Source organism: Acanthopagrus latus, chromosome 6 (assembly GCF_904848185.1).
Source record: "Acanthopagrus latus isolate v.2019 chromosome 6, fAcaLat1.1, whole genome shotgun sequence".
NCBI lineage: Eukaryota > Metazoa > Chordata > Actinopteri > Spariformes > Sparidae > Acanthopagrus > Acanthopagrus latus.
Genome location: NC_051044.1, coordinates 17,126,790 through 17,144,446, shown reverse-complemented (window position 1 = coordinate 17,144,446; position 17,657 = coordinate 17,126,790). Strand labels below are relative to the sequence as shown.

The 17,657-nt window shown below is 39.9% G+C and overlaps 2 protein-coding genes across 3 annotated transcripts; one reads left to right on the top strand and one right to left on the bottom strand.

Moving 5' to 3' along the window:
• The first annotated feature begins 154 nt into the window (after nt 1–154).
• wdr77 (WD repeat domain 77) lies at nt 155–3,967 on the top strand. Its single transcript, XM_037100056.1, has 10 exons — nt 155–578; nt 818–1,003; nt 1,095–1,236; nt 1,335–1,384; nt 1,575–1,645; nt 1,851–1,908; nt 2,510–2,581; nt 2,666–2,774; nt 2,854–2,922; nt 3,014–3,967. The coding sequence occupies exons 1-10, from the start codon at nt 470–472 to the stop codon at nt 3,156–3,158; spliced, it is 1,011 nt and encodes a 336-aa protein (XP_036955951.1). The 5' UTR covers nt 155–469; the 3' UTR covers nt 3,159–3,967.
• Nucleotides 3,968–4,457: 490 nt separating this feature from the next.
• Nucleotides 4,458–14,867, bottom strand: LOC119020601 (proline-rich extensin-like protein EPR1). Of its 2 annotated transcripts, none has more exons than XM_037100055.1 (5): nt 14,758–14,867; nt 10,800–10,888; nt 8,322–8,415; nt 5,626–7,830; nt 4,458–5,512 (listed from the first exon to the last, which is right to left on the bottom strand). In XM_037100055.1, exons 4-5 carry the CDS (start codon nt 7,791–7,793, stop codon nt 5,419–5,421), a joined length of 2,262 nt encoding a protein of 753 aa, XP_036955950.1. In that variant the 5' UTR covers nt 7,794–7,830; nt 8,322–8,415; nt 10,800–10,888; nt 14,758–14,867; the 3' UTR covers nt 4,458–5,418. The 2 variants fall into 2 exon arrangements, with proteins under 2 accessions (XP_036955950.1, XP_036955949.1); XM_037100054.1 differs by lacking the exon at nt 14,758–14,867 and adding an exon at nt 14,305–14,689 and having other exon boundaries at nt 5,626–7,834.
• Nucleotides 14,868–17,657: the final 2,790 nt, after the last annotated feature.

Sequence of the window (17,657 nt, the reverse complement as noted above, 5' to 3'; positions counted from 1 at the left end):
ATAAAATAAATTATAATTAGACAGAATAGGATTTTTTAAGAATAACAGAGTAAGGAAAAATAAAATAGAATAAAATAAATATTTTCTCCCAGGAGATGGCACTCGTGCGCCGCCACCGAAGCCAACTGCCTCGAAGAGGAAGACGAATAAGAAGAAGCGGCCACCAGCCACCATCCACGAAGAAGAACGGGGCAGGAAGTGCATGTTCATCCGTTCCATGTGTTGCTGGCCGTTCACTCGTCCATTCATTCTTGAAACGATAAGTTAAGTTACATCACATATTTCTGTCTATAACGCAACACGGGCGACGTTGCTGTTTCAGGATACGATAAATAATCTTTCCCAAATAAACCAAAGACGAAAACTGTGGTGTCTCCGTACGTAAAACATTGACGCTAGCTAGCTAACGCAGAAATAGCATTAAGAGTGTTTGGAAAATCACGTCGAGTGACTTGAGTGCATTATCTGAATGAAAAGCGCAGTGGACACTAGCATGATCAAGGAAAACCGGTGGAACATACCCCCCAATGCTCCTGCATGCATGGAGAGGCATCTGTGCTCGGCGCAATACAGAGCAGGTGGGTAACAAGACGAGCTAGCTGAAGGTTACTTAGGAAAACACGTGGTGTATACAATCTGCTAAAATGTATTGAAAATGAATTGTTTATGACAATTGTGCACATGCTCAGAAGCCCAGCGAGGGTCTTCATTCTGTTGTTGATAAGTTAACTTGTCAGACAATTTGCATTTCGCAGCTTTAATATGAGCAATTTGGTTATTGTTTTAATGTTTTCGCTCTTAATATCTCTTTTTGCAGATGGAACTCTGCTGCTAGGTGCCTCCAGTCTCAGTGGCAGGAGCTGGCAGGGATCTGTGTGGATCTTCAGTGACCCTGCGAAGGCCCCGAATGAGGAACTCTGCAAAGCTGGTGTGCAGACCGAGGCTGGAGTCACAGATGTCAAATGGGTGTCAGAAAAGGGAGTTGTTGTCGCGTCAGACTCAGGTGAGGAGCAGAATCACAACAGTCACCAACCAAGCAATGTTGGCAAGATTTTAGCGTTAAACTGGATGTCGTCTGACTCGGTCCTGTGCAGGTGCCCTGGAGTTCTGGGAGCTGGCGGAGGACGAGCGCCTGCTGGTGAATCGCTTCACCAAACATGACCACGACCATATTGTCACCACAGTGAGCCCGGTTACTGGAGCCAGCGGCGCTGTCTCTGGCAGCATGGACTGCCGGTTAGACCCTCTTCTATTCTGATGTGTACACAGTCACATTACTATTATTTTCACCCCTTTTTCATTGCAATGCATATTTCTTCCTTTTTTCATTGTAGAGTTAAAGTCTGGGATCTTGGTCAGGAGACAGTTGTCAATACCTATCATGGTAAGGAAGCAGTGTTGATCATTTTGTAGTTGCTATATGAATTGAGTTTTTCCACTGTAAGTGTAGTTCAAGTATAATTTGGAAGAACACTGTGAGGCATGTTAGTAGTAATTTCAAAAATTAAAATGTTGATCGATAAAGATTATTAAAACCCCAACTGAATTTCTCTGAACTTGTTTTGTTCCTCAAGCGCACACACAACCCATCAACTGTGTCGCATGCAGTCCAACAGACGAGTCCCTCTTCGTTTCCTGTGGTCAAGTAAGTACTAATAAACTTAACACTTTTACTGTATGTAACATACAGAACATACAGAAACTAATGGAACTGCTTTTTATGTATACTGCATAAATGTGCAGATTAATAACGACAATCAGATTTTCTCCCTTTGTCGTACACGTAACACATCGAAAGGTACTGTGAGACTTTATTCAAACTCAATCTGCTTTGGTCCTCTACCCATCAGGATGGTCGGGTGCTAATGTGGGACAGGAGAAAGCCAAACAAACCTGCTTCTAGAATAGGTGAGTGACATGTCAAAACTTAAAAAAAAAGAAATCAGGTTCCAACTTTTTAATATTCACTGGCGAAGAAATATTGCTAACAAGTGTCTAACCAGCTACCTCATATGTCTTTGTGTTGTCACTGTGGATCCCAGAATCTAATAGTCTGCCTTAATAATTAAAGGGGGACTATGCAGTTTAGGATAAGAAATTCAGATTCAGAATTCAGAATTTTAATATTTACAATATTAATGAGGTAATAATTCAAACTCAGGAAATACTTATTGTTTCCATAACTGAATAAACAAGCTGTTCTAAGAGGAGAATATTGTCCCCAGAACACCATATGAAGCTTGAAACACGGCAGGGTCTGCCAAATAAAAACAAAGTAAAACAGAATAAACGTGTGTAAGGGCTGACTTTAAAGAATAACAAAGAGAGTTTGTCAATTTAGCTGTTTAGGCATACAAAAAATCATAAGTAAATGATGATCAATCTCTTTTGGTTTTGAACATGTCTTTCCATAAAATACATAGAAATACATAGTGCACCTTTAATGTCAAGTTAACCTTCTTTTTTTTTTTTATCATGTACATTATTGATGTCTTTGTTTTTGTCTCAGATGTAGGGACCCTCAGCTGCTCCCCTACCACTGTAGCTTGGCACCCCCATCACAGAAGCACCATTGCTATCGGTAAGGCCCATCAGCAGATTATTGAGCGACAGTGAAAGTAAATTGGCAGTCCCTGCGTGTTTGATCATGCTTAATATGCCTCAGGTGATGAGCTGGGCAAAGTGACTGTGAAGGACTTCCTGGGAACAGAGCCAGTCCGGATGGAGCCCGTCCACAGCCGCAAAGTTACTGGGCTTGCCTTCTCTACACATAGGTAAACTATAAACCTGGATATTATCATTTGCTCTTACATAGCTCCTTTGTAATATATCTCCTTTTTTCTTCATTTCCAGTGCCTCCATGCTAGCCTCCATAAGTGACGACTGTTCCCTTGCTGTTTTGAACTCTGAAATGCAAGAAATGTGAGTGTTTGAGCTTCATAGTAAACAACTGGTTAGTCGTCTGTACAATTACAAAAAATAAAAATACTAATCATGTGGTCTTCTTCTGTAGACTTAGAGATCGGCAACACCAGGACTTTGTGAAAGGTGTGTGCTGGCTCCAAGGCGGCTCCAACACTCTCACAACTGTAGGATGGGATCACCTTGTGCTTCACCACACAGTGGGTCCAGATGCTGGAGCTCCCAACTCCACTTAGACCAAACATACCTTGGAGGTGCCCTAACCCTAAACCCCCCCACCCCCCATTTTTGAGGGGGTGTCCATCTATATCTAAAGTAGTAAATGTACCATGTCAGTCAGGAAATATGGATTTATGTGTTCATTGTCATGTAGTATTGCAGATATGTGCACAGTATTTAGACTTTAGCTCTCTCGTTCCTGACTTTGGTGCTTTACTGCTCTACAACATGTTCTCTCCATTCACTTCTTTCATACTGTATAGAACGTCTATGTGTAACTACACTTTAGGCAACCAATTTGTATTGGATCATTTTACATTAAAGGTAACTTAATGTGGCAATAGCCAGAGCATTTTAGAGCATATTTTTTGTGTTTCCTGAAATGTTTTATATGATAGCCATGACACTATATGAAGAAACTCTAGCTGAATGTGTAGGAATGAGAATGACTGCATATTGTGTTTTATGAGAGTTGACGTAAAGGTCTTACACAGATTAATCTATGTGACTGCTGCAGACCACATTCACCCACTGTCGGGTCAAAAGAGGGAAGTGTGTTTGTGTGACAAGTGTGGGCGATCGGCTCAGAAGTTAACAAGATTACTTGTGTGATTTTCACTCCAAGTGGCAGGTATGGTGTCATAGCTAATCTGTGGTCTGACTCAGTGAACTGGAATGGTCTTGGATGCCATAATCATCATCATCATATGCACAGCGTGGCCAATATAATATTTGAATATTTAATATTTGACCTACCAAAATGCTGTTGCCTTGGAGATTCAGTCAAAACATTGAAGCAATTAAACTGTAAGGTCTACTTTAATGAAATGCTGTTTTTTCGTAATTTTATTTTGCCAAGTTAATTTTTGAATTAAAATGTTTCATTTGCCAGTATAATCAAAGGAGAAATCCTCTTTATTTCATCATGCAGAAGTTAAGGAACATAGTCTTTCCTCCATCAAACTACAAGAAGCAACCCCTTACCATTGCTACACTCGATGCTGTCATCATAAAGTTACTACATTTATAGTGACAAATGGATTAATAGGAAAATTACATTACAGAACACAGCTGTTAAGTTAGCATATAGTTGCAAATGCTTAAATACTGATGCTGAGATCTGCAAGGTTTCTTAAATGTTCTATAACCATGTCAAAGAAAAGATATTTAGGTTATTTAAGATATTGCAGATTTAAATATTGGTGCTTTCCCAATCCCCCAATCATATAAACTAAAGTGCAGCCATTGTGCCATTTTATGGTCTATCTCATATGCTCACCAAAAGCACCATGTTTCTTGACCAAGACATCTCGATATTCACACAGAAGCTCAAACACATTTATTCAAACACGCATTTACTGCTTGGATTTATATTCCAGTTAGAGAGTTGTTGGACAGCATTTCGTGAAGATAAACAGCTCCGCTTAAAGACCATAACTGACATTTTAAATATGTTGATAAAACAAACTTAACATATAACTATTAATGTATATTTTATTATAATATCTAGGTTCTATTTTAATCTTATGCAAACTGATATGTACAGCATAAAAACATGAGCCTAGGTACGTTGACAATATATTACTGCAGTAGAATATTACACAGATGAGAAAACATTTTCTAAATCAATAAATATGAGAAACAATCCTCTGACTTGTCTGAATTATCTGTTAGCTTTGTTCCAATGGGTCCAACATTGCGTTCATGTAACAGTGAAAGAACAGTTAAGTTATGGGACATGTAAATATACCATGAGCCACAATAATTACATCGTACATTATTATTGTATTTTACAGATACATTTCAGATAAATCTGTTAATATTGTAGATTAATTTTCACTCAGCATAGATTTACTATTTATTCAATATTACCCATGTGGCATTGAAACTGATTAAAAGCTCTGGTTTAAAAAGGCGACATATTGCAACATAAATCGTTACATTGAATACACAGCAGCAGCCAAATAAAAACCTTTTTGAAAAATGTTCCACTTGACTGACACATCAAAAGTAAAATATATAAAAAAGAAAACACTATTTAACTGTATTGGTGTGTTCTCCACAAATTGAGCAATGCATTCAGACTCCTGACTTCCAATACTTAACAGACTCTTGTTATGAGAAATCGGTAACATTTAAAAACCACATTTGTGTAGCTCATTTGTTCAAAGTGCTTTTTTTTCCATTGTACAAATTCCTTCTGGTGCAAAATCACATCATTCAATCACATGCAAGCTGTGCTAAACAGAAGAATACCCGTCTCTTTAACACATCTTGTTAAGACTCCCCTTGACGAACAAGAGTGATGGGCTGTTTGGTTCCAGGCCGAACTGTAAAGGTCTTACCATACTGATGTTTTGATGGTCCATTGCTGAAAAGAAGAACACATTCATGATCATTAGCGGATACTGAAGCTTAACACTGGGCTTATTGTCTCAAGAAAAGACAGTGTCATACCTGAGTAAGGACCTGAGGAAGTCTTACCTGGTGGAAACTTTGACTGAGGATGTATCCTGATACCTTTTGCTCACTTTACCCTCCAGCTCCCGCAAGTTCAAGGTTGCTGCTTGGTTGACCGGAGGGATGTTCTTACTCTGTGGTGTGGCCCTGGTGACAACAGGGACTTTACTGTCCTCATCAGACAAGGGGGCGCCCCAGTCATCTGAACTGGATTCTGCGTCCTTCATTGGGGCCATTTTGTGGTCCATTTCCAACATCTTCTTCTGTAAGATACTCAGGAGTGTGGCTTGACTGGGTGAAAGGTTAGTTGGGAGCTGAAGAGGAGCCACCTTAGGTTTTGTCTGGTCTTGGGGCTTTGGTTTGACATCAATGGCCGGTGCTGGGAGTTTAGGAGGTGCTGGGGGTCCTTGGGGTTTAGCATCTGGGGGGGGAGGAGGAGGAGGGATCACAGTTGGTGTTGGGGCTTTTTTCATGGGAAGAGGAGATGGAACATGAGCTGGAGGAGGAGGGATCATAGTTGGTGTTGGGGCCCTCTTCGTTGGAGGAGGAGTTGGAACATGAGTCGGAGGAGGAGGGATCATAGTTGGTGTTGGGGACCTCTTCATGGGAGGAGGAGATGGAACATAAGCAGGAGGAGGTGGGATCAGAGTTGGCACTGGGGGAGGCTTCATGGGAGGAGGAGATGGAACATGAGTTGGAGGAGGAGGGATCATGGTTGGTGTTGGGGCCCTCTTCATTGGAGGGTCAGGTGGACGGATCGAAGGAGGGGGCTCCATAATTGGATCTAAATCATCAAACTCAGGAGGCGGAGGGAGTAACAGCATACTTGACTCCTCTTTTTTATTCACATCCTTTGTAGATTGAAGCGTTGACAGACCTTGTTCTGCATTTTGTTTATGTGCAACCAGGTTGGGCACTCTTGGGGATGCAACCATGCTATTGAGAGCTGGACTGATTAACTGCATCTGATCCCTCACCAGTGCAGGACTACTGGACTTTTGTGGAGTCTGAAGTGTTTGTGTATGTTTCACAAGACTGGCTGGTTCTGAACTGTCCTGTATCATTTCTTGAGATGTTACAGAAGAGGATGAGCTGGACCTTGGAGTGACAATAAAGGAATTGGGACTTGAGTCACTTGGTTGAATGCTGGCACTAGGGCGCTCTGTGCTTTTGCTGCTGTTTTCCCGCGACAGAGATAGAGTCGTTCTTTGTTTGTCTCTTTCTTTAGCCGCCATTAAAAGAGCAAGTGGGGAAGCTACAGGTCCTTCTCGTGGCCCATTGGTTTCCGTTCCCTTGAGATTGCGTAGTTTACGATCTAATAATGGACTGAATTTGTGACCTCCACTTGGAGTTACTTCAAATTTGTCCTTATTGGGCTCCGAAGGACTGTTCACTTTTTTAAGCTGTGGCGATGTCTTATGTATGGTTGGGAGAGGTTTGTCTTCCTCTGGTGGTGCTGAAACTGTCTTTGCTTCAGCCTCCTTTTTTGGCCCAGTCAAGGGTGAAGGAGAGGGTTGGGTAATTGGAAGGTTCTCCTTTGGTTCCTGTATATCTTTGGAAACTGATGTAGATGTTGTAGCCACTTCCGGGGCTTTCCCATCCACTTGGACCACCACGGGGGCAGATTGGGAAGACCCAGAATCTTCCAGAAGTAACATCTGCTTGGGTCTTGCGTCCTGATCCTCATGCCCGCCTAGAAACGAGGTCTTCGGACTACTATAAAGCTTTGCAGGGTTTTGGGGATTGAAGGTGGATTGTGTGGGTGTCTGCACAGGGGGAGGTGGAGCAGGAGTCTGTGGTGGGGAGTCAAGAGCAGAGATAGAGGACAGTCTAATCGGTTTTGGAGGTGGTGTCTTCGAAGTTTTCTGTTGCTTTTCAGAAGGGGGCTGGGGTGGAGCAAATTTAGGATAATCAGGAACTGGTGGACTAGAAATGGGTATGGATGATGCTGAGCCACTAGAGCAAGTGGATGGAGGCTTTGGCGGCGCCATTGGTGGCGGTTTTAAGATGGTCAAGTCTTCCTCGGCCATGGACGGTGCCAGTTTTGGAGCAGGCATGGAAGGAGGCTGGAGGTTTGCCAGGTCTAGGCTGTTCAGGTCACCCATGAAGTCTGGAGGAGGGATAAAAGAGGGTGGGGGTGGAGGTGCCGTAGAGGGAGGGGGAGGGACTAATATTTCCCCCTCCTCTTCCATGAGGCCAGGTATAGATATAACAGATCCACTGGACACGCTGACTGGAAAAAAGAAGAGAGATTAGCTGATAAAACAGTGCTGTTATACACTGTGCAACAACAGTATTCAACATGTGCTGCTGTCCCTAGTTTCCCGCATTAACATAATGTAGAAGTATTCATCACAGCGTGATAAATGTTAAGCATGTCAGTAAGATAATAATACTCCTAAACTGAATTCAATGTGATCAGATGCTTGATAATGTGATAATCTTTCGTTAAGTTGAGGAATTAATGATATCTACTTCCTTTTTATAAATAAAAATACTCCCATCTTGTAAATATTCTTGCCATCTCGTATGGCTGTTGGGAAGAGCTATTGCGCAACTGCCTGGACAAACATTTACCTGCCCTCAATTTTTAACCCTTGCCATGATCCATCAACTGAGTCAGAGTAAAGGCGCCGCAAATGATCAGTGTGTAAATAATAGATTTCTAGCATTTGCCATGTTAAACTTAAAGCACATATTTGAGGTTGGTCGATGCTCACCTGAACCATTGATCTTTGGACTATTGACCGGGGGGAGGATGGGGACTTTGGGTGTTGGGACGGCATATCCTTGAAAACTGTCTAAACTTGAGGACTGTGAGGAAAAAAACAAACACCATCAGAATGTTGATATTTCAACATTTGAAACACAGGAAACAAAGCATGGTTCAAGAACATGAGCCAAGCACCACCTCCTGTTCTTGAGGCACAGTTGTTGTTTTTCTGGCAAGTATTTGGTAATTAAGTGATCAAACCAGTTCTCAAATAACACGGCCTTCAACACTCCTTGAAAAAGATCAACATGTCCAGTACACCATTAGCATTAAAAGTACAATACTCGTACAATACTTGAGCTCCCAGCTCTTGCCTTATTTGAAAAAAAAGGTAATAGGAAATAAAACACATAACTTGCTATTCTGCAACAAAAATATGTGAACTTGTGAATAAAGGACAGCACAATAGCATCAGCTAACACTTGTTTGTCATCACAACTCTTTTAGCTCAGTCTTAGTTCTGTCATGACTAAACTGGAGGTGGAGTTTTCTAAAGGATAATTTTTTGTGCCTCACACTTTCACATACTTCAGTCATGAGGAGCACTTGGTGAATCAGAGGATACACCTATTATTCTTCTCATTGTCTAGAGTTAAAGTGGGCCTGGCTGAGAAAACCGCACGCTGTCACCGCTTAGATACCTGTGTTTTTGTGTTGTGTACATGAGAGTGTGTGTGTGTGTGTGTGTGCGTGTGCGTGTCTATCTGAGTGAGTGTGAGGGAGATTTGGATTCTTCACGGCCCAAACGCCACCAAAAATAAACACGGACTATGTTGACACTATACAAGTCCAGAGAGTTAACTGGGTATATGCCTTTCAAAAGGTCAAGATCATTCCAGCAATGCAAGACTTTTTCTTTACTGCTGTGCCTCTTGACGTTATTATGATGCAGGCTTTTTGAGTAATCTGTTAATGGAATAAGGCAACAACCCACCAGTTTTGCTTCAAAAGGTCTTTCAAATTAGGCTCAGATACTGAGTTTTTGATCTATAAAAAATAACTGTATGCATGTCTACATCTACATAAATCATAAAGTTCCTATGTATGGTATCAATCTACTATTGTGTACTTTCTAACAATCCACATGGCAAACAGAGTCAAACAGATGCCAGTTGCAGGAAGTTGAGAATTAAAATGAGAGAAGGTTTCTGCTCTTTTTGCTAATGATGACAGCACATTCATGTAGCTTGTTGGATAGTTAGGAAAGCTGAGGCGTGTCGGTAAGATAGTGCATGATCCAGTTTGATTCTGACTGTTCACTGAGCTGTGACTCACTTTCATCTGTCGCAGTAGTCTGAGCTGTCCTGCCCGTGTGCTGATGGGTGTGCCACATCCAACACATGCCACAGACGCATTCAAAGAACACTCCCCAAACTTCGAGGTGTGTGAACCAGAGATGAGCTTTTTGCTTGTATCCACATCATGATTACATAATGGAAGGCCTGACAGTCATATAGACTGCTAATATAGTTTTTAAGTTAAATTTAAAGTCAAGGTACTCCATTACATGATAAATTTACATCAAGTAGTGAAAAGTGATAAAGTATTACTGGAATAATATACTTCTGATTAGATTTGATTTGATGTTCTTGTGCATGTAAAACGTTTTGAAAGTTAAAAAGCCCAAAGTCTACACAACGGGTGCTACTGTCCTCTACCAGAGAAAACACAGTTGTCCGCCTTTAATTCAGTGACTTCTTGACACTACACTTCATCGCCATGTCACACATTTGCATAATATATGCCTATATTCACATTAAAGCTTGTAAACCTATTCTAGCAGTGACCTAAAATAAAGTTATGAACCTGAAAAAGAGCAAAATATGTGTCCTTTAAAATTATATTAAGTTGAAAGCACAAGGAATACAAAAGGAAAAACCTGAATCCTATGCATGATTTACTCTTGACTGCAGATTTTTCTTGTGCACGTTGATAGTGATGCTTTCCTTACTGTGGACAACTTGTGATATTATCAGAGTTGTCGTATAATCACAGTCATAATGCATATCTTTTAAGAAGAATCCACACACGCGAGTATATTCTAGTTCTTAGAAGGGAAAGTGACTTTCACTAAACAACCACAAACATTTCCAAAGTCCAACAGTGCCACTGCTCAACTTGAAAAAATTACAAACGATTTATTTAACACGTGGTAGAATGTATTAACCAGCATAGACGATGTTCGCAGATTCATACCTAACTTGACTGTGTGCTTATTTGAGTTGACACAGATTCAAACACACTAAACTGCCCTTTATCAGCTTATTTGCATCTGTTCAGCTCTGCAGATATGGAGGTCAAGATAAAGTCATGCTACAGTTGCAGGTAAACAACAGGGTAGAGACAATTCAGAAGCATAGCTACTCGTATTGTTATTGATAAATGTGAACATCTGGAGTAAATGCACCATTACAGATAAACTCACTGTGTGATGCTTGACAGTGGGCCTGGCCCGCACACTGGCAGTTCCTGACTCAGGGATCGCTGCTGACCCCAGCACCAGCTCCGCATTGTCTGAGGGAATAAAAAAGCAAAACAAATTTAATCCTCTGGAAGTCTTTTGTTTGCGGAGCAAGTTTCAGTTCATTTTAGTCATTCAGTTTCTGCTCAGAGAGGACAAACAATGGGGTTAGCATAAGACGTAGATGAAGAGATATTTGGCGATTAAAAGAACAAACATTATTGCTGACTCTGGGTTGTCTGAAACGTTACACAGTATTTATAAATAGTTTTCCAGAAGTCTAAGTTTCTAAAAATGCGCAAAAGACTCATGAGAACGGTTCACTGCACTGTGTCCACCTGTACATTGTTCTTCTCTCAGGTAAGATTAGCACATTCTACTCATTGCACAGGTAAGGAGATACTATACAAACCAGAGTGGCTTCTTAGTAGTTGTCACTCAACCTAATGATCCACCGTGCTTTCACAGATAACTTTGTTGTTGACAACTAAATAGTTATGGGCAACTGACGGTGATCTGTATTTATATTTCACCACTGTGCTGAAATAAAAGCTTGGTTATGATGGCAACAGAAGTCAGTGCAGTCCCTCACATTTAAACTTGAGTTAAATTCACTGATCTGTATTTATATTCACTCTCTCCAACAGAACCGGCATCATCATGTCTGATCCTGCAAAATCTGAAGTTAAAGTGGCAATTAAATTAGGGTGTTTTGTTGTTTACTGTGGTATGAGACTTTATATTGTCGTATATTTAGTGATATGTCATAGATGTTGTCTTTTCCTGATTTTAAAACCTGCATTACAGTAAAATTGCATCATTTGCTGAACTGTCACTTGTATTTGTTCTAATACTTGTCTTTACCCAGATAGTCATTTTATCCATGTTATTGATGACTATTTACCACAACATCAATATCAAGGTTATTGGTCAAACATGTTGCCATATTTGATTATGTAAAGATATAGAGAAATGTAGAGAAATAGACTAAACATATCGCATCATTTTCAGGTCATATCACTCAGCCCTAGTGTACTGAAAATTGCCTGATGGTCTTGAGCTCACTTTTGTGCTCCTTGAACCAAGAGGAAGATGAGCTAAACATGACTTCAGATGTCAAAGTACAAACAAATCCAGAGCGGGACAGCTGAAAGACGCACTAAGCTAAACTAACTGATAATATCAGAGGTCACTGCGGTTGCTTGGAGGAAAGACATTTAGAAGCCATGCATTCCTCCGCTGTTCATTCCAGCATCAGACGTCTTGTCTGTCCAATAAGTGACTGATGAAAAAAGCTTGTCACCGCGAGCCATTTAGTCTGCCTTCAACACTTCTCACCGAGGCTGAGAAAAGAGCGGCCAAAAGGGCTCGACGTTATGAACAAGGAAATCAAATTGTGTGTCCATTACTTGAGTGAAGGCGTAGCTTCAATGAAAATACCACTGAGGGCTCAGCAGTATGAAAGCATGAATCAGCTGTGGTGTGAAACCAGTCTAACCAAATGATTAGTTTCCCTTTACTGTGCGCCTGCCTGATTTAAATAGACAAATGTTCTCTCTCATGTTGCAGCTTTGCATAGCACTTGTTTCCCGCTCCCAATCACATGGAACTAATGTCACGCAGAGCCAAGAGGTTTTATCAGTAAACTGATACGTCAGAGTAGTTATTGTCTGGACTGGTTACCCTAATATTGTGGTGTCGGCTTTTAAGTGCCAATTTCCTGGTTTCTAAAGGCTGATTTGTATTTAAGCAATATAACTGCATTATTTAACCATTTACGCTGAGAGAGAAGAACAGTGATTCAGCATTTAACAATGAATAATAGCTCTTAATCTTTTATAGTATACGACAGCTGCCATTAGTGGATTGATCAGTAAGTCAATCAAAAGACAATGATTTGCCAACTATTTATCATTATTGATTCATTGTTTTTCCAGAAAGCATGTCAATAGCTTGCTGGTTCGAGCTTCTTGAATATGAGGATTAGCTCCTTTTGTTGTTTATGACAGTAAAATCACAACATTGGGTTTTGAACTGTTGGTTGGACAAAAGAAAATATTATATAATATTGTGACGAGCACACAAGACTAAATGATCAATCGCTTATAAAAAGAATCGATAGGTACAGTTTCAGCTGTTGTACTATTTTTTTTTTTACTTCCACTACAGATTTTGGAAGCAAAAATTGTACTTCTCACTACAGCCTGAGCGATATTTGAGTTGGCTGATATTATTGGCCGATATTGTCCTGTTACAGATACATCATATCGTTGTATATGTTGTCGGCTGACAGGAAAACTTCTTGGTTTTAAAGAAACACATTGAGAAAAGATGATGGGGTCATATGTAATAATTACATTTCCAGTGACGTTTACTGTTTCAGTGTTCTCCTGCCTTCGTTCTTTGTTGTATATCTTTGTCTGTTTTTGATAAAACACATTTGAGAGATCTCTGGAATAAACTTGTAAGTATATCGGCTGATATATGGATATCGGAACTTTCCCTTCCTAATATCGGCATCGGCCTGAAAATGTGCTTATTGGGTGGGCTCTCTGTTTTTACCCCACTACACTTACACGATAACTTTGGCCAATAGTTACTTTACAGATTACATATCGCATCAGCCAAAGTAACACATGTTGAAATTAAATTATTTTAAAAAAAATAATCACTGATTCCAATAATTAGAAATATACTGAATACCGATTTTGTAATCAGCCTGCTCTATAACTGGTTGTAACTGGTTATAAAATACAGTTCATAGATATGAACATATGTGTACATTTACTTTTAATTGTACTTTTGACACTTGAAGACTTTCACTCAAGCACTATTTGTATGAGGGAGTTTCACTTTTACCAAAGTAATATTTCAACACTGTATCTTTACTTTTACTTTTAAGTACTGACTTATGGGTACTTCTTACAACACTGCTGTTCTATGTGTACTGATACTGTTCTGTGTATCTGAGATTGTTTGACAGGCCATATCGGAACACACCAGTCAAACAAAAACACACTGACAGCAGCTGTTACACTTTCTGTTTGGAACTTGAAGACATTCAGTTGCACAAGTTTTGACTTTTCTCTAGACTTAAACCAGAACACACAACTATAAAGTAGTGTGTCTCTTAACGTGTAAAGAACAGCAGAAGCGCAGCAGGATCACCCAGATCTACCAGGCGGGGACGTTGACGTTTAAGAACAGGTTTCTGGTGGCTGAATCACATTCCCATGATGATACCTGCTGCTACCTGTTCATCACAGCAGGTCATGGAAAACAGTGAAACACCGAGTGGAGACTTTCTCTGAGATCAGCAGCTGTCAAGACTTCGCAGACTGGGGAGACAGACTTGTGTCCATGTCAACAAGTACAAAGGTCGCGTTATCCTTCAGCAGAACGACTACATGATTACCTGTACCTGTCGTACATTAGAGGTCTACAGAGGCCCTGCGGTCAGTGGACTCACCCATGTCCGTCATTTTGATGTTGGTGTCGAACAGGGACTGGTTCTTCCGACCCAGAAAGTTGAACGCTCCTCTCTTCATGGTTGTTGATGAGTGGGGATGTGTAGATACGACTGTTTCGGCTCAGGCACAAATCATGGACACATTTTTTTTTTTCTTAGATCCGCGGGTAAATCCGAGCAGGTAAAGGCGAGCAAGCCGGGCAGGTGAGCTGGACTTGTCACGACAGGTGCACCGCCGCGTTCGCACCAGGTGAACCTGACTCCTGTGATTTGGTTCAAACTTCTCTGGATACACAGAGAAAATGGAGCTGGGCCCGCCCACTCTGCTTTCACTGTACCTCCCTGCTTTTTTTTTCTTTTCTTTTCCTTTTTTTTTTTTTTATACTCTCCTACAGGTGAGGCCTCGGCTCTCCTCTGCGCACACACACGCACACATTCCAGCACAAATCTCACCTGAACGAGCTGATCTGCTCTCTGATTCGCTTTAACGTCACCAGAGTGTCACTGCTGGGCCCCGAGGTGAGTCTGTCATCACCCTAAACTCTTCACAACACTGTGGGTCGAGGCTGCTGAGGAGGGCTGGATGATCATAAACACGTCCAGGAACAGTTCAGCCCCTTGGTAAAAAGCCAGAAGTGCCGTCATTTATGTGGCACACTAAGAGCAGCACCAGTGTTTTGGTTTCCAGCTGGAAATATGATGCGATGTTTAGGGCCTATAAATGTGTCATAAAACAGACAAAAAGATGGTTAAACTTTATTACACTCTGTCTCTACTCTATCACTTTTCAAGTCCGAATTATAGTGTTTTATAGCTTTAAATATAATAAAGGACATTTACTCGTGTTCTGTACTTTGGTTACACACTGTTCTGAGTTACCTGTGTTTCACTGAGTGTTTTAATTCATACCTTTTTCCAGCGATGTGACCTCAAGTCACTGTGATTTGGACTCAAGTCAACTCAAGTCACTGTTCGACAAGACTTAAAAGAAAATAAATGACTTGGACTCGGTAGGCAAAGACTCGTGACTTGAGCTGACTTGAGATATGATGACTCAAACGACTGTGTTTCATGTGTTCATTTGATATCAAAATAAACAAACTCTTGGTTTTCATGACTGAAAAATAAAATGAATAAACAAACTGACCTTAAAAGACAACACAATTCCATGCTGTTTTACTTGGTTTGTATTGGCGGACCCTGCCACCTTTTCTGTTAAAATTTCTATTAAAAATTCTGCATCTAAATTTCCTCTCAAAAACGACACGTCCCTTCGAAAGTGAGAGTTTTTATTGAGCGAAATGACAAAAACAAGTAGGCTTTTATCTTTTAAGCCTGAATTATTTGTTTTTATGTTCTTACATTTTGCACCTTCAAAGTTCAGATACTGCAGGCAACTTGCTTGACAGGTGCACCAGATGATTTGTGTGACATGCCTGGTAGTCTCTATTTCTACATTTCAGAGAAAACTATTGTAGATTTTACTCCCCTACATTTAGGTTTAGGGACCTGGGTAGTTATTGTAAATACCGAAAATGAACAATTAAGTACAATGCATACTTCTACAGTGAATTAAACCAACAGACAGTTTAAATTAAATTAAAATTAGTTCTCTGACTGCCAGTTGCAACATTAAATGCATTTTACATGTCACAAGTACAGTTTCTTGATAATCCTTGGGTAGTTAGAATGACGAAATTTTACTCTTAGGATTATTTTAGGATTATCTTGTTTCCATCTTATCCTCCAGTACTTTACTTGTAGTTCACATACACACACACACACACACACACACACACACACACACACATATATATATATATATATATATATATATATATATATATATATATATATATATATATACATACATACATACATACATACATACATACATATACATATACATATGCACATATATATATATATATATATATATATATATATATATATATATATATATATATATATCTATATATATATCCACCAAGAGATTCGGGTAATGGACAAAAATGAAAAATAAAACCAAAAAATAAAGAACAATATACATTTTTTGGAGTATTTGTTCCAAAATAAAAAAGAAACATCCGCTCACACAGGCAGATTTTAAAGCTTTCTGCATTGTGGCACAGACTAATCTGATAGTGATCAGAGGGTTTGTACGGTGAGCGCATGATCGCACTTTGTCCTGAGCCTGACCTGTAGAACCTCTGACAACATTTGGTCAGAAAAATATCAAAAACCAGTGATGGAGCCGAACCATGCAGCACTTTAAACAATCTAAAATGAATTCTTTAATAAGCTCAAGTCCAGATACGTTCTCCTCTTTTAGCATTTATCAGAATGAATCAGCACATGTCATATTTATCCCTCTGGGTATTTACTCAAGTATTTATTAACTATGGTTGAGTTGTGAACATGACTATGTTTTTTAATCCTCCAAACAAATCTGTGTCAACGCTCAGATATTACCTGAACATCATGGTGTTATTTACTAAAGGATGGTGAAGCATGTGACCTTTGTACTTTAAGCAGGATCACTGTAAATATGATGTTGAGGAGCCTCGGCTTAAGAGGATCAAGAAGCCTCTAAAGCTCAGAGCTCTCTGACCCGGGACAGGGACAACATTCACTTAATGTCCATCTGAGCTAAACAGCGACCTTTATTTGAGGAGCTGCTGAGGTTAACTGTGGTTACTTTGTTCATAATATATTGATATCTAAACCTGTTTGTTAGTACTGACTTTTAAAGGTGATAGAAATAATCATCTGAAAATATAACAGCATGTTTACTTTTGATGCTTTGGGAACATTTAACATTGCAGAGTGGGACAGACAGAGCACCATGCTCCACTTTACAAGACTCTTATTTTAAGCTTTTTTCTTTGTTAAAAAAGTCACAAATTGTTGCTTTAAATCCAAACCATTCAGTTTCTTGTTTGTATTCAATCTTTAATGAACTTTATTTGTATACTTTCTTTTTTCTGTCTTATGTAATCTTATGTTACCTTATGTAATTTGCAATTTAAGTTAGGAGCAGTTCATGCTTTACATGGTTGATTTTTGAGATATTCAGACTAGCCAATCAATCTTTTTTTTTTGTCCCCCTTGGTTACACTCACAGTCTTTGTCATACTGTCACACCTAAACCTCAGTTGTCCTGGAGACAAACCGGACTGGTCTGTCCGGTTCCTCGGTCCTCACGTCTACTGATGCTGGCTGAAATGTGAAGAATGTGCTGGCAACAGCCTTTAACACATTATCTGCTTCCCTGTTCTGAACATATTTCTTTACATCATAAAATGTGAGTTGTAGCATGGCCTCTGTTGGCACGTTCAACAATTATTCGAACT